The following is a 25,451-nucleotide window of genomic DNA, read 5'->3' as shown; positions in this document are numbered from 1 at the left end:
ACCCCCCGTCACACGTACTTACCTCCCGAACGACCTCGCTGTGGACGGCGAACATCCATTTCCTGAAGGGGGAGGAACGTTCAGCGTCACAGCGACGTCACACAGCGGCTGGCCAATAGTAGCGGAGGGGAAAAGATGAGTGGGACATAAACATCCCGCCCACCTCTTTCCTTCTGCATTGCCGACGGGACGCAGGTAACCTGTGTTCATCGTTCCCGGGGTGTCACACGGAGCGATGTGTGCTGCCCCGGGAACGATGAACAATCGGACCACAGAAGGACGTTCAATTTTTAGAAAATGAGCGACGTGTCAACGAGCAACGATAAGGTGAGTATTTTTGCTCGTTCACCGTCGCTCGTAGCTGTCACACGCTACGATATATCAAGCGGTGCCGGATGTGCGTCACTTACGACGTGACCCCGACAACATATGGTAAGATATATCGTAGTGTGTAAAGCGGCCTTAAGACTCCTGAACTGTGTTTTCTCTTTTGTGCAAAACTTTTTGCGCATATATATTTTACAATCTGGGCATGAGCACTTTAAGTCATGCCTTTTTGATTGGTAAGCTTTCTGTGCCATCCAAATAGCAGTCTGGTCGGTATGATGGCTGTAAGCATTTAGAGATGTGGGTGACTATTCATGTCATTCAGGATCCTCCACTAAAGTACACTATATGTGGAGCGGAGGATGCTTAATGATGTGTATGGTCAACTGCTTCTCCATGTGCAGACATCTCATTAAGAGGGCCACAGTGTGGATGGTACGATACCAATTAAGACTGATGCAACTTGATCAATATTGAAAATAGCATAGAATATCAGGGTATATTAGTAGTAACTTGAACATGTTCATATACTGTATGACATTTCTTCACTCTAGCCATAAAATTTAAAATCTCCTTTATTAGTGGGACAACCCCTTGAAAATGGGTCAAAGTGTAAGGTGTCCATTAATTTCTTGATATTGCACAGATCTCATGTTTTTTGGGGTGTGAGCTGAAGCCAACAGTAGCAGTGAGATCCAACTTTACACCTGGAGGAGCAGTGAATGTGAAGTTCTGGAGGAGCTTTGTAAAGACAAGGAAAAGCTCAACTTTAACCAAACTCTCACCGGCACAACTTCTCTTCCCTGCAAACAGGAGCAGATAGAAAACAACATAATGTTAGTCTATAAAGGAGTCTGGGGGCACAAAGTCCCTGAGGTGGTTGAGGGGTCCACCGTCTTTACTTTGATGTTACTCACCAGCTGAAAATGGAATAAAGGCCTCGTTTTTGACAAAGTTTCCATCGGAGTCCAGAAAATGTTGCGGGTAAAACTCATCAGGTTTCTTGAAGTACTTGTCATCTCGTAGGACAGACGTCATTGATGGCATTATGTGAGTTCCCTGCAATAATGTATGAATGATTCTTTTAATGAAATTCATCCTCCAAAAATAGGCAATCTGTAAGATAGGGTCACCATCCAAAATACCTAGATTCACAAAAGTCCACAGTTTGGGTCCCTAAATATCCAATTATGTTCATCAGCCTCCATCGTGAATCCTTTGGTGTGCAATTGAGGAGGTTGGTGTACTTCTTCTCAAATCCACTAATTTTTAAATGAGGGTAAATAATATAATCTTTATGCAGTCTCTCAAGTCATTTAGAGGGTCCAAGAGGGGTTGTAAACAGAACATTAATCTAGTTTTTTTCCTGTGTAGTTGTTCTTAGGTGAAAACAAGGGCACCATATTGGGAACCAAGTTTGCCCATTATTAGCTAATAATTAGTGACCTTTCCTTTTGTAAACCAAATTCTTTTGCTTATTTTCTTCCTTTTCTCTTGACTGATATATAGCCAGTGGCTGAGAGATTACAGGTGAGTTTGAGCTCCTTTTTGCCCTCCATATTTGCACCAATTATACAGCTCTGATAGCAGCGCCACCTTCTTTAGTGAAATTAAATATGAAATTAGAGTTCAGTATTTTTAATCAATGGGATGACAATCAAATGTGAGTGGGTGACCTGTTAAATAACAAGGAACTAACAAATTATGATCTCAACATCTTTGTGGAAGTGTATCATGGAATGAGTGAGGGAATTTTCTGAGAATGACAGAAGAAGAGTTGCTTTATGCTCATCTGCCTGGAAAAGGGTTATAAATCATCTGTAATGAGTTTGGGCTCCACCAATCCACTGTCAGACAGATTGTGTTCAAATGGAAAAACTTCAAGACCACAGATTCTCTCCTGACATGATCCAGGTCGGCATCTGCTTTGGCAGTGTTCTAGCACTGGCCTGGTCAAGTCAAGGGTTAACTTCCCACTGCCTCTATTCCCAGGATGCTATATCTGGCCACTCCTCCCTTTTAGCCTTGTCAGTTATATTCTGCCTTTGGTGTGTGTAGCTGGCTCTGGTGAGTTCCTGATCTGTCCTACCTCATTCCTCTGATCCACTACCTGTGTCTGTTTACCTCCTCCCAGCCTGTTCCTCCTATCTTATCTCTTTGTCTTGTGTACATTGACTTCCCAGTATGACTAAGGCTGTGTGCACACGTTGCGTTTTTTACCGCGGAAACTCTGCGTTTAGAACCGCAGCGTTTCAGTGGCAAATTGCATGCTTTCAGCTTTCCCAGCAAAGTGTATGAGAAAGCCGAAAAATCAGTGCACACGCTGCGTTTCTAAACGCAGCGTTTTGGATGCCAAAAATCGGTGCGGAAAGAAAAGCAGCATGTCACTTCTTTTGTGCGGTGTGGCTGCGTTCTCTCCCCCATTAAATCAATGATGTGGGTAGAACGCAGCTACACCGCAGTGAGCTGCTTTTTTGTTGCGGTCCGCGGGCTTTGTCGGCATGCCAGAACGCAGGCATTTACCTGGAAGTGAGGTCAAGAGGTTTCCTGTTGACCTCACTTCCTGGCAAAGTTCAGGAAAGCCCTCGGTGTCTCCAAAGTGCCCGCCCCGACCCCCGACCCCCCTCCCGAAAATACAACATGGCCGCGCGCACAGTAGCGCACCGGCCGCTCTGCTCCTATGATTTCTGTCGCATGTGCAATAACACATGCGACAGAAAAATGCCCCCCAGGCCCTGCCCGGTCACCCCCTATTCCCCCGGTATTCCCCCTTACCTGTCCGGTCGCAGCGCTGATCCCCCGCGGCCTCCTCCTCCTTCACAGCAGACGCCGGCCGGTCACATGAGCAGAGCAGCTGACAGCCAGCACTGTGTTCAGTGTGAGCTGTGCTGACTGCTCGGCACTCTGCAGCTGTGACCCGGGGAGAGTGGGTGCAGATTTTTGGCACCCACTCTCCTCAAATGGAGGGTCTGCCCTCCTAGAAAATGGGGGATACGTTCCCTGAACGTGCCCCCATATTCTAGAAGGTCCAGAGGCGACGTGGGACGTCCAAATGGATTTCTGCGGACCCATTTTTTTCAAATTTTTTGATTAAATTGGAGAACAAGGGAATGATTTGGGGAGTGTTTTTTCTAATAAAAAATTTTTTGTCATTTTTTTTGGCTTTTGTTAACTGTCAATTAGTTATGTCGGGTATCTAATAGACGCCGTGACATCACTAATTGCTGGGCTTGATGCCAGGTGACATTACACATCTGGTATCAACCCCATTTATTACCCCGTTTGCCAACGCACCAGGGCGCGGGATGAGTTGGGGCGAAGCGCCAGGATTGGCGCATCTAATGGATGCGCCACTTCTGGGGCGGCTGCGGCCTGCTATTTTTAGGCTGGGAAGAGTCCAATAACCATGGCTCTTCCCACCCTGAGAATACCAGACCCCAGCTGTCAGCTTCACCTTGGCTGGTGATCTAATTTGGGGGGACCCCACGTTATTTTTTTTTTAATTCTTTATTTATAAATAAAAAAAAAAAGCCTGGGGAGCCCTCCAAATTGATCACCAGCCAAGATGAAGCTGCCAGCTGTGGTTTGCAGGCTACAGCTGTCTGCTTTACCCTGACTGGCTATCAAAAATAGGGGGGACCCCACGCCATTTTTTTCATTTTTTTTTTTTTTATTGGATAAATACTAAGCTAGGCACCCTTTAGTGCCACATGAAAGGTACTAAAGGTGCCAGCTTAGAATATGCAGGCGGGGGTGGGACGTTATATATATTTGACATCCATTCATCCATTGATGCTTTTTAGGTTGTGTGCCCACAATCAGGGTTTGCAGCGTTATGGACGCTAAGTGTTTTCCCTGCGTCCATAACGCTGCGTTGTGCAGTAGAAGCACAGTGGAAGGATTTTTGGAGATCCCATGCCCAATGTGCTTCTTTTCTCCGCAGCATAAACTGACCGGTGGCGCAGCTTCCCGAGCCTCAGCATGTCAATTTATGCTGCGGAGACGAGAGTGTTCTCTGCAGGTAGCATAGAGCTAAAGTCCACAGCATCCTGAACCCAAATCGTGGGCATGGGCAGCTGCGTTCTCCCGTGGACAACACTCACATCTCTGCAGGAAGGCTGACACTGTGTACTAGACGCCGTGTCGCTGGATCATGGCCACACAGCCTTAGGCCTCTTTCACACGTCAGTGATTCTGGTACGTTTCTGCTTTTTTTTAAACGTACCAGAATCACTGACATACGCAGACCCATTATAATGAATGGGTCTGCTCACACGTCAGTGATTTTTCACTGCACGTGTCTTGTGCGGCGTACCCGCGTGTGCGTGATTGCCGCACGGAGACATGTCCATTTTTTTCTGGCATCACTGATGTTCCATGGACCACGCAGTGGTGTGGTCCGTGAAACACGTGCCAGAAAAAAACGTGCTTTTAAAATAAAAATCATTTTAACTCACCCGGCGTCCAGCGATGTCCTCTGCAGCCCGTGCAGCCTGCTGCTTCTGAGCCGGCTCATTATTGTCGCGCATATTCATGATGTGCGACACAGCCGACCCGGAAGCAGCTGCTGCGGGGGTCAGCGCCAGCCGGATGCTGCACCGCGGGAGCGATCAGCACCATGGAGAGCGGGAGCGGGCACAGGTGAGCTAATCTGTAAGTGCAATCACGGGCCACGGAGAACAGAGCCCGGATTGCACTTAGACAACCCATGTGTGCCGTGATTCACGGCACACGGAGGGACATGTGCGTGTTTTACACGCCAGTGAAAAACGTCAGTGTTTTTCACTGACGTGTGAAACGGGCCTAAAAGTGAGAATATTGTTGCTACAGCAACATTTTGGGTGAAGTAGCTGTGGATTCAAAATGCTTAATATACTCCTGAATAAAATCTTTGAGGGGTGCAGATTCCAAAATGGGGTCACTTGTGGGGGTTTTCTGAGGTATAGGTGCCCAAGGGGCTCTGCTAATGTGACATGGTGCACGAAGTTTATTTCAACTTTTCCAAAATTCAAATGGTGCTCCTTCCATTCCAAGCCCTCCCATTTATCCAAACAGAATGTGGAGAAGAAGGAAATGACATCACAGGTTTTTTTTTCGAAAGGTCTGTGTTCAACCAACTTTATTAACACTGACAAGTCTTAAAAAACGCACCTAAAAAAACGCATGAAAAACGCATGAAAAACGCATGAAAAACGCATGCGTTTTCGATGCCTTTTTCTCAAAAAAGCATTGTTTACAATTCTCTCCTCTGCCAGAGGGTGCGTTTTTTTCCGCGCTGAAAAAAAAGCAACGTGTGCACATAGCCTTAAGCTGGTTTCACACATAGCGACAGCGACGACGTCGCTGTTATGTAACCATCTTCTGTGACGCAACAGCGACCTAGTAAGTCGCTGTTATAATCGCTGCTTAGCTGTTAAACACAGCAGACGCAGCAGCAATCATAACGACACGCGTCGCTGTGGAAGCCATGCTGCACTTGGTAACTAAGGTAAATATCGGGTAACCATTACCCGATATTTACCTTGGTTACCAGCGCACACGCTTAGCGCTGGCTCCCTGCTCTCCTAGCCAGGGTACACATCGGGTTATATACCCGATGTGTACTTGTCACGCTCCCCGGGTCCCCTGCACTGTCCCCCGGCTCACCTGTCACGCGTCCCGGCTCCCCTGCCTCGCTTCCCGGTTCCTTGGTCCGGTCACCGCCGCTCCCCGCTCTCCTGCATCCATTGCCATCCCGTCCCCGGCGTCCTGGTCCCCGCTCCCGGCGCCCGTCGGCTTCTCAGCCCCAGCCCAGCCCTGCTGCTTCCTCCTCGCAGCTTCCTGCCCTGGCTTCTGGCACTCGGGCCGCGCGCATGCGCATTAGGGCGCGCGCGCGGTCATTGACCCTTTCTTAAAGGGCCAGCGTCCATTAACAGGAAATGATGCAAACAGGTACAGGGTATAAAGGGGTTTAATGTCCAAGGGGGCGGGGCCTGATCTTCGTGTTTCCCAAGCTAGGAGTCAGGTCTCCTGGTGTCTATATGATATACTCACCTATCTCTCTTGTAGAGCCGTGCCTGCCTCGCCATCCGGTCCTGCCGAATCCCGAACCCCGAACGCTGTCCATCTGCCATCCTGACAGTCCGTACCATCTCGGATCCCTGCGGTGACCCGTCATCTCGCTCCGAAGGTTCCGGACCCCGCCTGACATCTTCTCAGCTTCCGAACCTGAGCTACGTCACCCGGACTACCTACAGTGACTCCGTGGTCCCAGGGACTTCTCCGTTAAACTCCTATGCACGGACTGTTCTGCTGCCTATAGTGCTCCAGCTACCGGACCCCTTACCACCATCTAGGAGTTCGGCCCAGTGGATCCACCTCATGGGTCTGCCCGTCCACCTGGCCCTGACAGTAAGATCAGGCCATGGATCCCGCTGCAGCACTAGCAGTCGTACAGGAGGAACTCCAACGCCAGCGTGAGACTCAGACCCGCATGCTGCAGTTCATGTCTTCTGTGGACGCCCGCCTGAACACGCTACAAGCAGCAGTTGCGTCTTCAACATCCCGGGCTTCCACTAGTCAAGCCACGGCTCCAGCTCCCGTGGCGACTTCTTCAGATACTTCCAGACTTCGTTTGGCCTCACCACCCCGGTACGCCGGAGACCCCAAGACCTGCAGGGGATTCTTAAACCAATGCTCCCTCCATTCCACGCAGCTGCCACATTTGTTTGCCTCTGACCAAGCCAAGGTCGCCTTCATCATGTCCCATCTAGAGGGTGAGGCACTGGCGTGGATGAACCCCTTGTGGGAGAAGGGGGATCCTGTGACCACGAACATCCAAGAGTTCCTGCAGGCATTCCGTGGCACCTTTGATGAGCCCGGACGCGCCTCCGCGTCTGCTTCGTCTCTTCTCCGGTTGCGTCAGGGGACTCTGACGGTGGGTCAGTACGCAGTCCGGTTTCGCACCCTGGCTTCGGAACTCGGCTGGAACAACGAGGCCCTAACCACCGCCTTCTGGGAAGGACTCTCGGGGCGAATTAAAGATGAGCTGGCGGGTCGTGACGTACCGACCACCCTGGATGCCCTGATTGCCCTAGCGACACGAGTAGACATTCGCTTTCAGGAGCGAGCCAAGGAAGTGTCCCGTGAGAGACGTCCGGTACGGCATTCCTCTCCTCCGCAGAAGCCCTCCGTACTTCAGTCATCGACAGCTGGGGCCCCCGTCCACGAGCCCATGCAGATCGACCGAGTGCGGCAATCTGAACAACGTCGAGCAGAGCGGCTCGCCAAGGGTCTCTGCTTTTACTGCGGAGAGGGCTCACACCTGCTACGCTCCTGTCCAGAGAGGCCGGGAAACTCCAAAGCCTAGGGTTGGTAGGAGAGGCCACCCTAGGTGCTGGGACTCTCTCAGACCCGGTTACGTGGACTGTGCAAGTGACAACGGGAGAGACGCGGTTCACGGCTGAAGCATACCTCGACTCTGGGGCAGCAGGCAATTTCATCCAGCAGGCCACGGTGGACAAGTACCAGGTGCCTGTTACTCCACTCGACAAGCCCCTAGTGATTGCCTCTGTGGATGGGAGACCCCTCTCTGACACCATCTCCTGGGTCACCAGGCCGGTCGAACTGCGTATCGGTGCCCTGCACACCGAGAACATCGCTCTCTATGTCCTTCCACGCATGTCCCATCAGATCCTGCTGGGACTTCCCTGGTTGCGGACACACGAACCATCAGTCAGCTGGGGTACTGGCGAAATCACCCGATGGGGCTCTTCGTGCCATGAGAAGTGTCTGAAGTCCATACAACCCATCCGACGGCCTCCGGTTCCAGAGAACATACCGGGACTGCCCTCGGCCTATTGGTCCTTCGCAGACGTCTTTGATAAAAAGGAGTCTGAGGTACTTCCGCCACATCGTCCTTACGATTGTGCCATTGACCTGCTCCCAGGAACAACACCACCTCGAGGACGGATATATCCATTGTCTCCAGCCGAAACAAGGGCCATGTCTACTTACATCACAGAGAGCCTGGCAAGGGGATTCATTCGGAGGTCCTCCTCTCCTGCTGGAGCAGGCTTCTTCTTCGTGAAGAAGAAAGAGGGCGACCTACGCCCATGTATAGACTACCGGGGATTGAACCAGATCACCGTGAAAAACAAGTACCCTCTGCCGCTCAACCCCGAATTGTTTGACCGGCTTAGGGGAGCTCGTGTGTTCACCAAGCTGGATCTTCGGGGTGCTTACAATCTGGTACGCATCCGCTCTGGGGACGAATGGAAGACTGCGTTCAATACTCGCGATGGGCACTATGAATACAGCGTGATGCCCTTCGGCCTGTGTAACGCCCCAGCCGTCTTCCAAGAACTGGTGAACGATGTTTTCCGGGACCTTCTCTACGTCTGTGTGGTAGTGTATCTGGATGACATCCTTGTCTTCTCTCCGGACCTCCAGACTCACAGAGAGAACGTACAGCTGGTTCTACAAAGACTGAGAGAGAATCGTCTGTACGCCAAGTATGAGCAGTGTGTCTTTGAGCAGTCCTCTCTCCCCTTCCTGGGGTAGATCATCTCTGATACCGGACTGCAGATGGATCCAAAGAAGGTCTCCTCCATTCTCAACTGGCCTCCTCCTTCTGGACTGAAGGCAATCCAACGTTTCCTGGGATTTGCCAACTACTACCGCCAGTTTATCCCTCACTTCTCTGCTCTGACTGCTCCTCTCTCCGCTTTGACCAAGAAGGAGGCTAATCCAAAGGACTGGTCACCTGCGGCCGACGCCGCGTTTTGCTCTCTGAAGCGGGCATTTGCCTCCTCTCCTGTACTCCACCATCCGGAGTTAAACCGCCAGTTCACCTTGGAGGTGGATGCCTCCTCCTCGGGAGCCGGAGCAGTCCTCATGCAGAAGTCCTCCTCCGGGAAGATGGTGACTTGCGGTTTCTTCTCCAAGAGCTTCTCTGCGCCTGAACGCAACTACACCATCGGTGACCGAGAGCTCTTGGCAGTCAAACTGGCTCTGGAGGAATGGCGCTACCTTCTGGAAGGAGCAGTGTATCCCGTGATTATTTACACGGACCACAAGAACCTGGAATACCTGCGGTCCGCTCAGCGACTGAACCCACGGCAAGCCAGGTGGTCCTTATTCTTTGCCAGGTTTGATTTCCAGCTCCATTTCCGACCTGCGGACAAGAATGTACGCGCTGATGCCTTGTCCAGGTCTTTCATGCCCATGGAGCAGGAGGAGGAGACTACCCAACCCATCATCTGTCCTAGCAAAATCATTCCGGTGGCCCTTGTCACCCTGGCCCAGATACCGCCCGGGAAGACCTATGTCTCTGAGACTGACAGGCAAAAAGTGTTACACTGGGGCCATGCCTCGAAAACAGCCGGTCATGCTGGTCAAAAGAGAACATGGAGCACAATTGTACGTCACTACTGGTGGCCATCTCTTCGCACGGACGTCGCTGCTTTTGTCTCTGCCTGCTCCTCTTGTGCCAGGAACAAGACGCCCAAACACCTGCCATATGGCCGTCTTCTGCCTCTGCCGATACCCTCAGTTCCGTGGCAACACATAGCGATGGACTTTATTACGGACTTGCCATTGTCCTCCGGACACACAGTCATATGGGTCGTGGTGGATCGTTTCTCTAAAATGGCACATTTCGTCCCTATGACTGGACTGCCCTCTGCTCAGGAACTCGCGGACGCCTATATACATCACATCTTCCGCTTGCATGGCTTTCCATCACACATCGTATCCGCCAGAGGAACTCAGTTCACCTCCCGCTTCTGGAGGGCGCTCTGCAAACATCTGGGAGTGACTCTGGACTTTTCTTCTGCTTACCATCCTCAGTCTAATGGCCAAGTGGAGAGGGTCAATCAACTCTTGACCTCCTTCTTACGTCACTATGTCAACGCCCATCACGACGACTGGTCCACGCTTCTTCCTTGGGCTGAATTCTCCCATAACCACCACATCAGTGAGTCGTCCTCCAGCTCTCCCTTCCATGTCGTTTACGGACTTCAGCCCTCCGTCCCATTGCCTGTATCCCCTTCTTCGGATGTCCCTGCTGCCGATACGGTAGCCCGTGACTTTGCAACCATTTGGGACTCTGTCAAGGCGTCCCTTGGGCGTGCCTCCCTACGGATGAAGAGACACGCAGACAAGAGACGTCTGGACCCTCCGTGTTTCTCTCCTGGAGATCTAGTCTGGCTTGCTTCCAAGTACGTCCGATTGAAGATACCATCCTACAAGCTGGGTCCTCGCTACATCGGGCCGTTTAAAGTCCTCAACAAGATCAATGAGGTCTCCTACAAGCTACAGCTCCCGGCCACGATGAGGATACCCAATTCCTTCCACGTCTCCCTGCTCAAGCCGGTTGTCCTTGGTCCCTTCTCCGCTGCTGCCAGTTCGGCTCCTCCTCCTATTGCCGATGACGACATCTATGCGGTAAGGGATATCGTGGCCATGAAAACCGTCCGGGGTCGACAGTTCTTCCTGGTGGACTGGGCAGGGTATGGTCCTGAGGATAGATCCTGGGAGCCCCGGGAGAATGTGGGTACTCCGCTGATCCGTGCCTTCCTGTCCCGGTTGCGGGGAGGGGGGCGTGGGGGGGGGGTACTGTCACGCTCCCCGGGTCCCCTGCACTGTCCCCCGGCTCACCTGTCACGCGTCCCGGCTCCCCTGCCTCGCTTCCCGGTTCCTTGGTCCGGTCACCGCCGCTCCCCGCTCTCCTGCATCCATTGCCAGCCCGTCCCCGGCGTCCTGGTCCCCGCTCCCGGCGCCCGTCGGCTTCTCAGCCCCAGCCCAGCCCTGCTGCTTCCTCCTCGCAGCTTCCTGCCCTGGCTTTTGGCACTCGGGCCGCGCGCATGCGCATTAGGGCGCGCGCGCGGTCATTGACCCTTTCTTAAAGGGCCAGCGTCCATTAACAGGAAATGATGCAAACAGGTACAGGATATAAAGGGGTTTAATGTCCAAGGGGGCGGGGCCTGATCTTCGTGTTTCCCAAGCTAGGAGTCAGGTCTCCTGGTGTCTATATGATATACTCACCTATCTCTCTTGTAGAGCCGTGCCTGCCTCGCCATCCGGTCCTGCCGAATCCCGAACCCCGAACGCTGTCCATCTGCCATCCTGACAGTCCGTACCATCTCGGATCCCTGCGGTGACCCGTCATCTCGCTCCGAAGGTTCCGGACCCCGCCTGACATCTTCTCGGCTTCCGAACCTGAGCTACGTCACCCGGACTACCTACAGTGACTCCGTGGTCCCAGGGACTTCTCCGTTAAACTCCTATGCACGGACTGTTCTGCTGCCTATAGTGCTCCAGCTACCGGACCCCTTACCACCATCTAGGAGTTCGGCCCAGTGGATCCACCTCCTGGGTCTGCCCGTCCACCTGGCCCTGACAGTACTCCGACTCCGGCTACGTGTGCAGGGAGCCAGCGCTAAGCGGTGTGCTCTCACGCTGCCAGTGCTGACTCCCTGCTCACGTAGCTGGAGTACACATTTGGTAATTAACCCGATATCTACTCTGGCAAGGAGAGCAGGGAGCCGGCAGCACTGGCAGCGTGAGAGCAGCGGTGCTAGTAACTAATGTAAATATCGGGTAACCAAGGAAAGGGCTTCTTGGTTACCCGATGTTTACCTTTGTTACAGCTTACTGCAGGCTGCCAGATGCCGGCTCCTGCTCCCTGCTCACTTCCGTTCGTCGCTCTCTCGCTGTCACACACAGCAATGTGTGCATCACAGCGGGAGAGCGACAAGCAAAAAATGAAGCAGGACATTCAGCAACAACCGGCGACCTCACAGCAGGAGACAGCTCTTGCTGGATGTCACACACAGCGACAGCGACAGGACGTCGCTGCCACGTCACAGAAAATGGTGACGTAGCAGCGACGTCGTTGTCGCCGTCACTGTGTGTGACACCACCTTTAGCTTTGCCCAACCTGATTCTGTATCTCCCCTCTGACACCTCCGTTACTGACAGGCTCTTGGCCCCGTGACTTGTTTCTGACTACGTGTTTGATTGCTCCTCTGTACTTTGTTTTACCTGTAGTTTCCGACCCGGCTCGTCTGACACTTCTATTGCCACCTTGTGGTGACTTTACTGTACTACTCCTGGGCAGGTTTATTCTGCTCTTTCTCCACTCTGCTGTGGAGTTTGTATTGTACTTCCTCAGAACACTCAGTAGTACACCGTGACACTCCTCAGTAATAGACGATCAGCAAAGATCACTCCGAGAGTAAGGCATATATTGTCTATTGTCTATAATAATATAATAATATAATATAAGGCATATATTGTCTATTGTCATGTATTGTCTATTGTCTGCAATGTCACAAAGGAACCCAGGGTAACTTCTAAGCAACTAAAGGCCTCTCTCACATCAACTAATGTTCATATGCATGAGTTGATCATCAGGAAGACATGGTGGAATTGCAAAAAGACAGAGGTGGTAGTATCATAGCTTGGACCTGTTTTGCTGTATCTGGACAATGAAATAGGAATTTTATCAGCAAATTCTAGAAGAAAATGTCAGGATATCTGCTCATGAGCTGAATGTAAAGAGAACATGGGCCACGCAATAAGTCAACAACTCAAAGCACAGAAGTCATTCTAGAAAAGAATAAATGTGAAGTTTTAGAATGGTCAAGTCAAAGTCCTGACCTTAATCCTATAGACATATTGTGTAAGGAACTGAAGTGAGCAGTTAATCGGAGAAAACCAACATAACAGAAGTGAAGCTCTTTTGTATGGAGGAACAGGCTAAAATTCCCGAAAGCCAATGTGCAGAACTAATCAACAATTAGGAGAAACGTTTAGATGCAGTTACTGCTGCACAAGGGGTTCACACCAGATAAAATACTAAAAGCAAAGGTTCACATATTTTTGCCATTCCCAGATGTTATATTGGATCATTTTACTAATTTAAAAAAATTAAAAATATATATTGGACTGTTTGATTTTTTTTCTGTTGTTCTGCATAGGGGAATTGTGGGTAAATGTGATGTTGTCTAAGGCTAAAATTATGCAGAAATTTCGAAAATTCTGAAGGTTTCACAAACTTTTTAGCACCATTGTGAGCTTGGTTTATTGGAGTTATATTTCTAGGCTCTTAAAGGGTAAAACAGCAATCTACTGATGGCCTAAGAGGAAATCATAAGATACATATGTATTGAGAGTATGGTTTTGCCTCTAATTATATCCATATCTGTCCACATTTCCACATTATATCTCAAGTAGTGATAGGCGTACCCGAACTGTAAAGTTCAGTTTTCATACCGAACACATAGTGTTTGTGCACGCGATCCCAAACATGAGCTTTCCTGGGAAACTCGTGTTACAGTTCAGGTACAGTTCAAGTCCATGGGCTATTAAAAAAAAGCACATTATTCAAATATATTCTGATTATACTTACAGGTCCCGCGACGCGTCCTCCAGACTTTGTCTCCCGGACGCTTCTGCTTCCATGTCCGATCATTGCTGTGCCCCCAGGTATCCACCACTGACTAAAGGACCTTTCATAATGTCATTGCAATGTGACCTGTCTGGTATGAATGTTGCACAGTAATAAAGGGGTTAATACCAGCTTTGTATTCTCAGCTGGTACTAAGCCCGAAATTCATGGTGTCATGCCAAATTATATATGGTCACCATGAATTTTTAGTAAACAATAAAAAAAAAACACAAAAATATAGAGACTCCATCTTTATTATAAAGAGAGAGAGCAATGTCAGCTCTGCTTAACCACTCTGTACACACAAGTGTTTCTACAGAGCAAGAAGCAGAGAGAGCAATGTCAGCTCTGCTTCACCACTCTGTACAGACAAGCGTCTCTACAGAGCGAGAAGCAGAGAGAGCAATGTCAGCTCTGCTTCATCACTTTGTACATACAAGTGTCTCTACAGAGCGAGAATCAGAGAGAGACATGTCAGCTCTGCTTCACTGCTCTGTACAGTCATATACAGAGCGAGAAGCAGGGAGAGCAATGTCAGCTCTACTTCATCACTCTGTACAGAGCTAGAAGCAGACTGACACTGAGGGTATGATTCCACTTGCATATGACTCGTGCTTTCTCGCATTGCATCACCTCACATGGCCTGATGCTCTTCTGACTGGAGCGCCTCAGCTGCATGGAAATAATTGAAGCCGACCCGCTCCTGTCGGGAGAGTGTGTTCTGTGCCGGGTGATGTGATGCGAGACTCGCACAGTGACAGTCAAAGTTCAATCAAGTCTATGAGCCACGGACTCGGGTGAACGCTGACGTCACCGCAAACATGGCCGAAAACAGCCGAAGACTGCCAAGTGAGGAGTAGTGCACTGAATACCACCAGAAGTTAACGGGACCTTTAATGATGTCATAGCCATGTGACCAGTCTGTAACTCAATGTCTGTACAAAATTCAAACCAGACTGGTCACATGGCTATGACATCATGGAAGATCCTGTAACCTGGGGGCACAGCAATGATCGGACCCAGTTGCAGAAGCGGCCAGCAGACAGAGTCTGCAGGACACGTTGCGGGAGCGGTAAGTATAATGACAATGTTTATTATTAAATATATTCTTTATTTTACAGCCCCCCTGCCTCATTCCATAACTGCGAAGTCTAAGTTCGGTGTTCGGACGCAAGTTCGCATTATCTCACAACCCGAACTTGATCTTTACAAAACGTTCTGGCTCCCGAACGCGAACATCGGGGGGTTCGCCCATCACTAATCTCAAGCTCCATATTTTGTTAGTTATATGTTTCTTTCCTTATTTAAACAGAACCTGTCACCAGGTTTTGAGGTATAAACCAAAACTACCACTTTAGCAGCTCCTATGCTGCATTCCCTAAAGGTGCATGTTATTCCCTGACTCCCTCTGTATATCCCAAAAATACCTTTTCAAAATCTCACACTCTGTATGTAAATCCTGACAGTCCAGTCTGATGGGTATCCTTTGTGCAGCTCCTGTCCCTCCTCTGATAGCCGTCTTCTTGTTATAACTCCGCACACACATGGCCAGGTGAAATTTTGCGCATCTGCAGAGACATTGCCGCCTCGCGCAGGCACACTTAGAGCTGCCTTATTGTGGGCAGAGCCTACTATACAAGTGTGCATGCGCTAAATGGTGCTATATTGTCTTCTGCGTCATCCACATACCCGGACAAAATTTCGTGCTTGGGCAGAGACCTCTCCATTTCACACATGCACTATTATGTATTAGCCTCTGCCAGCAGTAGGGCAGAACAAAGTTCGCGTTTTTGAGCTGGCAATATCTCTGCACAGGCACAAGATTTTACCTAGTTATGTGGATGATGCAGGAGCCATCATCCTCGTCAATCGTAACAAAAGAACGGCTATCAGTGTGGAGAGGAGGGACAGTAGATGTGTGCCGCCCCTGCAGCAGTCGAACTGCTCGGATCCGAGGTTGCTGTGGCTCGAGGGTCTCTGGATCCCGGGGCTTGTGGCCACTCAAATGTAAGGGGGGTATTTATGTGACGCCCTGGACTAGCCAGGTAGTCACATGTAGGCCCTTGCACAAACATCCGTCCCCCTAAAAAGGGTAACAGTAGCCAACCTTTAAAACCCTAGTCGCCTCCCTCAGGGTTGGATGTCCACAACAGGGGGCGGAGCCAGGTGGTTGGCCACGCCCACCGGGGAGTTCACAGGCCCTGAGGCAGGAAAAAACAGTTAGATAAGTTTGGAGTTTTAGGAGTGAAGTTCTAGTGCAGACCTGTGCCCAGGTCTGCCACAGTCTAACACCAGGTGTCTGGGTTGGATCCCAGTCACCTCTGGCTAGGGGGAATATGGTGGAGTCAGCCTGCAGGATCCTGGGAGACGGCCAGGTGGAACCGTAAGGGACCGGGACAGGGTAGTGGCCCGCCGATACCGAACCGGGGAACTGACCGGAAGCCGGAGCACAAGTGGGGGTACTCAGACCCTGAAACGCGGTCCCGAAACTACCGGAACCCGTTAATTAACTGATTGAGGTCTGGACTCTAGGTCCTTTCCCACCCAAGTCCCGCAAGAAGACAAAAGCCCACCGAGAGGGATAACGCCACCACCCAGGCTTAGAGATCCCACGGGCCAGCGTCTGCGGACAAACGGGCTCTCCCGACACACAACGCCGGGGAGCGGGACTCCCGTAGCTGAAGCACGGGTATCCGACTACTAAAGAGGTGCAGGAGAAAGGCGGAGACCACCAACCCGACTGTGGGACCAAACGCAGCCGGCTGCGGGCACCGACCACCATCTTTTTGGTTTACCAGAGACTCTGTCCATCTTTTAATAGTGAGCACCACTGTGCCCTCGGGCCACGCAACACCAAAGCTGCACCACATTTCCCCCGGGGTGCCTAGTCAACAGCAGCGGTGGTGCCCACATTCACCACAACCTGTGGGTGGAATCACGAACTTTAACCTAAAACCCCCTTCAAAGCGCCAGCCCCTTCCAGAGCGAAGTGACTCCCGGTCCGGAGTAGAGATGAGCGAACCGGTCGCGGTTCGGCTCGAGGTCGGTTCGCCAAACGGAGCTCCCGTTCGCATTCGGTTCGTCGAACGTTCGACGAACCGAACTCGAACCAATAGGCTATAATGGGAGGCAATCACAAACACATAAAAATGCATTATAAATGTACACATACAGTAAATAAACATTGCCATAACACTTACCGGTCCCCGCGATCCCTCCTGCACTCTGTCTCCTGCCGCTATTCCATCCGATGATCGCTGAATCCTCCCGGTGACCGGCAGTGCCAGCAGAGAAGCAGGACCTATCGTGACGTCAAAATAGCCATGTGACCAGTCACGTGGCTATTATCTCATTGGCTACAGACTGGTCACATGACTATGACACGTCATGTAGGACCTGCGAGTGCATCTCTCCGGTACACGCTGCACATTTGTGTATCGCCATGTACCGGCGATATGCTCTAGCACACGGTCGACTCCCCGTTCCGTTAGGGACCGGCTGACACAGCCGGTCATTAACGGAGATCACCGTTGCCATAGCAACGCAGTTAGCGGTGACGTCACCGCTAACCGCGGCTCCGGGAGCACCGTTGCTATGGTAACGCGTCTGTCAGCGTTACCGCTGTTACCGCTAGCAGCACTGATCACTCACGGAGTGAAGGCTGCACGCTGCTTCCCGATTGTAGTGAGGATTGTAGTGAGGATGAGGTGCCCCAGCCCATCAAGTGATGGGCTGGGGCACCTCATCCTCACTACAATCGTCACTACTACTACACTAGCGAGGATTGTAGTGAGGATGAGGTGCCCCAGCTCATCAAGTGATGGGCTGGGGCACCTCATCCTCACTACAATCGTCACTACTACTACACTAGCAAGGATTGTAGTGAGGATGAGGTGCCCCAGCTCATCAAGTGATGGGCTGGGGCACCTCATCCTCACTACAATCATCACTACTACTACACTAGTGAGGATTGTAGTGAGGATGAGGTGCCCCAGCTCATCAAGTGATGGGTTGGGGCACCTCATCCTCACTACAATCCTCACTACAATCCTGAAGTGCAGTTTCTTCAAATTCATTTAAAGGCACTTGGAACGCTGAAATTGCTGCTTATAATTTAAGCCTCTATTAAAAACCTCTTATCAGCGGTGGTTTATTGGGGATTTATTGGGCTGACAGGGGGTAATAAAGATGGAGTCTCTAATGTGTCTGTGTATTTATTTCTATTAAAGTATTTTTTCTCTGTGTGGTGTCTTTTTTTTAACCCTTTATTGGAGATTCTTAATGGCCGGGTCAAACGTGCCTGACATTAAGAATCTCTGGCTTCATACTGGCTAGTAAAACAAAGCCAGTATTAACTCATGATTACCCAACAAGCCACCCGGCTCCAGGGCTGTTGGAAGAGTTGGATACAGCGCCAGATGATGGCGCTTCTATGAGAGCGCCATTTTCTGGGACAGCTGCGGACTGAAATTCGCAGTAGAGGCGCCCAGAAACCTCGGGCTAACCTGTGCTGCGGATTCCAATCCCCAGCTGCCTAGTTGTACCTGGCTGGACACAAAAATGGGGCGAAGCCCACGTCATTTGTTTTTTAATTATTTCATGAAATAAGTGAAATAATTAAAAAAAACGGGTTTCCCTATATTTTTGGTTCCCAGCCGGGTACAAATAGGCAACTGGGGGTTGGAGGCAGCCCGTGGCTGCCTGCTGAACCTGGCTAGCATACAAAAATATGGCGAAGCCCACATCATTTTTTTGGTGGGCAAAAAACTTCTGCATACATTCCTGGATGGAGTATGCTGAGCCTTGTAGTTCTGCAGCTGCTGTCTGCTCTTCTCCATACAGACACACAGCAGCTGCACAACTACAAGGCTCAGCATACCCCATCCAGGACTGTATGCAGAAGTTTTTTGCCCCCTGAAAAAATTATGTGGGCTTCGCCATATTTTTGTATGCTAGCCAGGTACAGCAGGCAGGTACGGCTGCCCCCAACCCCCAGTTGCCTATTTGTACCCGGCTGGGAACCAAAAATAAAGGGAAGCCCTTTTTTTATTATTTCATGAATTTCATGAAATAATTAGAAAACAAATGACGTAGGCTTCGCCCCATTTTTGTGTCCAGCCAGGTACAACTAGGCAGCTGGGGATTGGAATCCGCAGCACAGGTTGGCCTGAGCTTTCTGGGCCCCACTGCTGCGAATTGCAGTCTGCAGCCGCCTCAGAAAATGGCATTTTCATAGAAGCGCCATCTTCTGGCGCTGTATCCAACTCTTCCAGCACCTGCCTGCTATACCTGGCTAGCATACAAAAATATGGCGAAGCTCACGTCCTTTTTTTGTAGTTTTTTTGCAAAAAAAAATAAAAAATGCTTCCCTGGATTTTCCATTGCCAGTGAAGGTAACACCAAGCAGTGGGGGTTAGCAGCCAGTAGCTGCTTGGATTACCCTTAGCTAGCAATACAAAAAATGCAGCGGGAGCCCATATATATTTTTTTTAATTATTTATTTAAATAACTAAAAACAAAATGGGCTTCCCTGTATTTTGATTGCTGGACATCACAGTGCTGTAACAATAAATCTTTAAAAAAATGACGTAGCGCTCCGCGGTATTTTTGATTCTCAGCGCAGATAAAGCAGACAGCTATGGGTTGCCACCCCCATCTGCCTGCCGTTACCTTGGTTGGCAATCAAAATACAGGGAAGCCCATTAATTTTTTCTATTTAAAAAATAGTTAAAAAAAAAAATGACGTTGGGTCCCCCCATTTTTGATAGCCAGCTAGGGTAAAGCAGACGGCTGTAGCCTGAAAACCACAGCTGGCAGCTTTACCGTGGTTGGGGATCCAGTGTGGAGGTCCCCCCAGGCTCTTTTTTTATAATTATTTTATAAATATTAATAATTACACAAAAAAAGTAGGGTCCCCCCAAATTGGATCACCAGCCAAGGTAAAGCGGACAGCTGTGGTCTGGTATTCTCAGGGTGGGAAGGTCCATAGTTATTGGGCCTTCACAGCCTAAAAATAGCAGGCCGCAGGCACCCCAGACGTGGCGCATCCACTAGATGCGCCAATCCTGGCGCTTCACCCCAGCTCATCCCGTGCCCTGGTGCAGTGGCAAACAGGGTAATAAATCGGGTTGATACTAGCTGTAAAGTCACCTGAGATCAAGCCCAGCAGTTTGTGATGTCATGGCGTCTATTAGATACCCAACATCATAAACTGTCAGTACTAACAAAAAAAAAAAATCGACAAAAGAAATTTATTTGAAAAAACAGTCCCCAAAACATTTCCTCTTTCACCAATTATTGTAAGAAAAAAAATAAAGGGGTCCCACGACGACTCTGGACCGTCTAGAATATGGGGGGGAGACACTCAGGGAACGTATCCCCCATTTTCTAGGAGTGCGGACCCTTCATGTGAGGAGTGTGGGTGCAATGAATCTGCACTCACTCTCCCCGGGTCCACAGCAGCAGAGTCCATGTCGTAATGGTTGCTACCAAAGCTGCAATGCCCTGCTCATGAGGTAAGGGCATGCCTAATCAGGAGAACTACTGTAGAGGAAGCTCTGCTCACTGGTATATAGGTGCTCAGAGGTAATAATAGATAAAATAAGTGAGTAACCTCGGCACTCTAAATCTCCCAGACTAAGTCAGTAAGTCACAACGGATAGTAATGCAAAATCACTCTTTATTGGTCCGTATTAAGAAAAAAAACATTTTCATAAGCATATATGTTTTTGTCCAAAACAAGTTACAAATGACGTTTCGGCCTGAGCCTTCGTCAGATTGGACTTATCTGCATGTAATCCTGAAAAATGACAATAATCAGTATCACATAAGAGTGAGAGAACAATAACATAAACTCGAACAATGTAGAGGTACAATTGGGATGCAGCAAAAAAATTGCAACACAGCAAGAAATGAAACACATGATACAAATGTCATAATACAGTACAAGGACAATATAGTAATGACAAATATGGGGTCAGAGTAGGCTTAGACAGCTCTGGTACGAAAGAGATGTCAATCATAAAGTAACATGTGCAGTAGGTGTAGAGCTACACTATGCATGGCAGAGCTAATGGGTAGACCGACCATAGAAAAAGAACGGAGAAAAAGTGGAGAAAAAGTGGAGAAAAGTGGAGAAAAAGTGGAGAAAAAATGGAGAAAAAGTGGAGAAGAAGTGGAGAAGAAGTGGAGAAAAAGTGGAGAAAAAGTGGAGAAAAAGTGGAGAAAAAGTGGAGAAAAGGTGAAGAAGTGGAGAAAAGGTGGAGAAAAGGTGGAGAAAAGGTGGAGAAAAAGTGGAGAAAAAGTGGAGAAAAAGTGGAGAAAAAAGGGAGAAAAAGTGGAGAAAAAGTGGAGAAAAGGTGGAGAAAAGGTGGAGAAAAGGTGGAGAAGAAGTGGAGAAGAAGTGGAGAAGTGGAGAAGAAGTGTTTGTTCATGCCAGATGGGAGATAAATAATTTTTTACCGGCGCTGTCATTTACTGTAACGTGATCATCGGTGTACGGTGTATACCTGTGATCACGTGAGCGGGGACCGGAAAAACCATCCTGAATCATGATCTCCAGGGTCTCAGCTAGCCCTGAAACCCCGGAGATTTTCTGACGCCGGGGGGGCGCTATTCACTTATTTCTGACTGCTGTTTATAAACGGCAGATCAGAATAAGGCTACATTAACACGACCGATCCATTTTTGCGGTCTGCAAAAAACAGTCAGTTTTTTTTCACGGGTGCATCCGTGTGGCATCCGTTTCCGTTCCGTAGACGGTCCGTATGTCATCTGTTTGTCATCCGTGTGCCTTCCGTTTTTTTTGTGTACTGCAAAAAAACTGAAGGAGGGTAAATGCATAAATTTACCCAGGATCCATAGCTTCATCCTACATGAGGCGGTCACATGTTCACTCCAGTGCCATTTTCTACTGCTTTTCACAGCGTAGAGCGCTCTGGTGATTTTCTTGTGCTTGTGCACTTCATATCAGTCTTTTCTGTCATTATAATGGCAGAAAGACACATAATGTCCCACTCTCCTGCATTTTGTAATTTTGCACCCTTTGGTGCCTTTCATGTGGCACTAAGGGGTGCTTAGCTTTGTATTTAGCCAAAAAAATGAAAAAAAAAAAATGACGTAGGGTTCCCCCTAGTTTTGTAGCCAGCTAGGGTAAAGCAGACGGCTACAGCCTGCAGACCACAGCTGGCAACCTCACCTTGGCTGGTAATCCAAAACTGAGGGCACCCCACGCTGTTATTTTAAATTAAATAAATAATTAAAAAAAAAACACACGTAGGGGTCCCCCCAAAATTGGATCACCAGCCAAGGTAAAGCAGACAGCTGGGGTCTGATATTCTCAGACTAGGGAGGTCCATGGTTATTGGACTCTCCCCAGCCTAAAAATAGCAGGCCGCAGCCGCCCCAGAAGTGGCGGATCCATTAGATGCGCCAATCCTGGTGCTTCGCCCCAGCTCATCCCGCGCCCTGGTGCGGTGGCAAACGGGGTAATATATGGGGTTAATACCAGATGTGTAATGTCACCTGGCATCAAGCCCTGGGGTTGGTGAGGTCAGGCGTCTATCAGATACCCGACATCACCAACCCAGTCAGTAATAAAAAAAAATAGATGACAAACACATTTTTATTTGAAAAAACACTCCCCAAAACATTCCCTCTTTAACCAATTTATTAGAAAGAAAAACAAATCCAGGTCTGGTGTAATCCAAGGGGTTGCCATGACGATCCACACTGTCCCAGTCAATGAAGAGCAGAATGTTCCCCATTGGCTGGGAGAGCAATGCAGTGACCTGAGCTATCATTAATGGGTCAGCCCAGGTCACTGCAGGGGATGACAAGTGCTGCTGTCAGCGAGGTACATTACTTGCGCTGATCTCCAGCACACTGACAGCACCTGTCACTGAGTTCAATGACCTTCACAGCCAAGTATCGCGAGAGGCCCGTGACGTCATCGCTAGTCAGTCTCGGGTCGGAAGCGAGAGGTGATGTGACAAGCGGCGGCCATGGAGGACAGTGACAGCGCTGAGGTCGGGATGGCGGGACTTCATCACCGCAGGTAAGCCGAGTGGGACCATGTGTGCAGAGTGTGTGTGTGTGTGTGTGTGTGTATGTGTACATGCCGCGGGCAGGAGGGGGCGGAGTGAGCTGAGTGGGGAAGTGTGGGCTTCCTGCACGTAACTAGGATAAACATCGGGTTACTAACCAAAGCGCTTTGCTTGGATACCCGATGTTTATCTTGGTTACCAGCTTGTGGCAGGCTGCCAGCGATGGCTCCTGCACACTGTAGCTGTAAAAAGCCCTGCTTTTTGCTGCTAGAACCGTTCTCGAACGTATCTAGAACTATCGAGCTTTTGCAAAAAAGCTCGAGTTCTAGTTCGATCTAGAACAGCCCCCAAAATTACTCGAGCCGCGAACTGGAGAACCACGAACCTAGAACCGCGCTCAACTCTAGTCCGGAGGCGTTCGAGCCACCGACACACGAGCCCGGATCCTAGCGGCTCGGCTGCGGCCGAGCGCGGGGCGGTACACATCGACTCTTCTGGCGTCACGAACAGGATACTTACCTATCCACTTACCTACTGAAGTGCACCTTGAAGTTGAAGTCAGCGGTGACCCGTTGAAAAATTCCAGAATCCGCCATCTTGCCGCCATCTTTTGGCACGAAGATTCCCGCCAAAGCCGTCTTCTCCGTGAAAAGAGCACGAGAGTTGAAGCCCCGCCCCCTGGGAACTGAGCCGTGCAGTAAAGCGTGTGGCCGGAAAGTGAAACTGCTCAGCAGAGAGAGGGAGTGCCGCAAAAAGACCAAGGGGGGGGCGGGTGAAGATCCCGTGTCATGTGACCGAGGAGATAAAGGGCAGGGATGCCAGGACTCTGCCATCCATCTGGTTCCTGGATCCTGAGCAAGAACCATGTCCGCCCAGTCTGGCAAGTCCGCAATCCCGGAGCCCGCGCCTGGAACGGCGGCGTGGGTGGAAGCCCGGACGACCCTGTTGTGTTGCCGCTTGCAGGCCCAGGTGCGGTTCCTGATGGAACGATGGGTGGCCGAGATGGAGGAGATCGCTGCGGCCGTGCGAGCGCGTGAAGTGGAGGCAGAGTTTCGAGAGCGGGTAAGCGACCCACGCCCCTATGTCCCCAACGGACCGGTCGCTGCGGCTGAGGCTGAGGGACCCGGTCTGCCCCTACTCTCCATGCTGCTTCCCTCACCGCCCGTGTCGGTTGCCGCTGCTCCCCCGCTCGGTCCACTGCCCCCGCCATTGGCAGCGGAGCCCGTCCCATCCACCTATGAGAACCCACCTGGGGAGGCAGCCTGCAGACGGCCACTTGTTCGATCGGCACCAATTCTGCTCCTGTGGAAGGTGCCCGTTCCCAGAGTGGATCCGCCGGTCCCAGAAGTGACCGCGCCCCAGCAGCCTAAGGCCCCGGCTGTCCACCCGGCCAGGGAGGAGATGGATCCCGGCCGGAGTAGGGCCCAGCAGGTAGGGCTGGCTGTTCCCAGTTCCCAGGCCTTGGCTGAGGCGTTGCGGGGTTGTTGCTGCAAGGCAGCACGCCAGGCCACGACACTGCTGGGTTCCCCAGCTCTGAAGGTACCGGTCATAGCCTGTATGGGGGAACTCCGGCAGGGCCCAACCCCTGCGCAGAGGGAGCAAGCAGACGCTCTATACTGGGAGCGGCAACAAAACCAGCTGGGCCAGGAGATCGAGGCCCATGAAAGACGGAGAGCTGAGGTGCTGGCCCGTACCATCCGGAAGAAAGAGAACCTCCGGAGTGCCACCTACGAGGGCCAGGTCCGGCAATTTGACCCCCGGCGTGGATGGGGGTTCATCTTTGAACTGGGCCTGGAGACCAAAGTTTTCGTCTCCCGGCGGGACGTTAACCCTCATCTCCCCTTGGGTCAGCCGGATCGTGACCTGAAACCCAGTGAGCTTGTCACCTACACCCGGCACTGCGGGGAGAGGGGTTGGTTTGCCCTGGATGTAAAGAAGAGGGTGAGCCGCAATGTTCCCAGGCGGCCCCAGTCCCCTCCCCCGCCATACAGCTCCGAAGAATGTTAAAAGGTAGCGGTTCCCGGCTACCATGTTCCAGTCCCTGTTGGGACTTTGCAGTTTGATATCCCGTTTTACACAATAGACAAGGCTGAGAACTAGCAGGCCACCCAATAACTTTTGGGCCTTGTAAATAGTCCTTGGAACACTCTTTCACACCTGCAGTCTCCGGAGAGGCTGGTTGGAGGAAGGGCCTGCAGCAGAGTAGGCCGGGGTCCCGTCACCATGGCAACCGGTGACAACCCTCCGGGGCCAGGGGTCCTCTGGACGTGGGGCCCCTGAGAGACTGCCGGGTATGGAACTTTGTACCCGGCCTGTTGTGGACAACACCGGACCCGTACCCGATTCCTGGACTGGGGAAAAGGGGTGCTGACCTGTTTCTTAGAGGCAGCATCAAGGGGAAGGTTTGCTTGGGTGGGCAAATGAAAGGACCCGTTCCCGTTTAATAAAAATGTTTATGTTTGCAACGTTTAAGTAACATGCCTCCCGTAAGGGATGACTTCTACAACTTCTTTCAATGTAAATAATGTTATTATAATTGTATTTGTTTTTTTCCGTTTTATCTTTTCCTGTTACAAAATAAATTGGTGGTAGTAGGACAGCCCGCAGACGGTCTGTATAAAACCAAGGGGGAATGTGACGCCCTGGAC

At 50.5% G+C, this 25,451-nt stretch overlaps 1 protein-coding gene across 2 annotated transcripts in view; it reads right to left on the bottom strand.

The window, feature by feature from the left end:
* Positions 1-884: 884 nt before the first annotated feature.
* The window catches only part of LOC142296993 (cytochrome P450 2K4-like), a 206,169-nt gene continuing 181,602 nt past the window's right edge, over positions 885-25,451 (bottom strand). For both annotated transcript variants that reach the window (XM_075341190.1, XM_075341191.1), the window contains 2 exons: positions 1,245-1,386; positions 885-1,130 (listed from right to left, as the gene is read on the bottom strand). In XM_075341190.1, the coding sequence (XP_075197305.1) occupies positions 952-1,130; positions 1,245-1,386 (321 nt within the window). In that variant the 3' untranslated portion in view covers positions 885-951. The remainder of the gene's footprint in view (positions 1,131-1,244; positions 1,387-25,451) is intronic.

The sequence above is a fragment of the Anomaloglossus baeobatrachus genome, chromosome 3 (genome assembly GCF_048569485.1).
Source record: "Anomaloglossus baeobatrachus isolate aAnoBae1 chromosome 3, aAnoBae1.hap1, whole genome shotgun sequence".
Lineage (NCBI taxonomy): Eukaryota > Metazoa > Chordata > Amphibia > Anura > Aromobatidae > Anomaloglossus > Anomaloglossus baeobatrachus.
The sequence above is the reverse complement of the archived record's forward strand: the minus strand, read 5'-3'. Positions and strand labels throughout refer to the sequence as shown.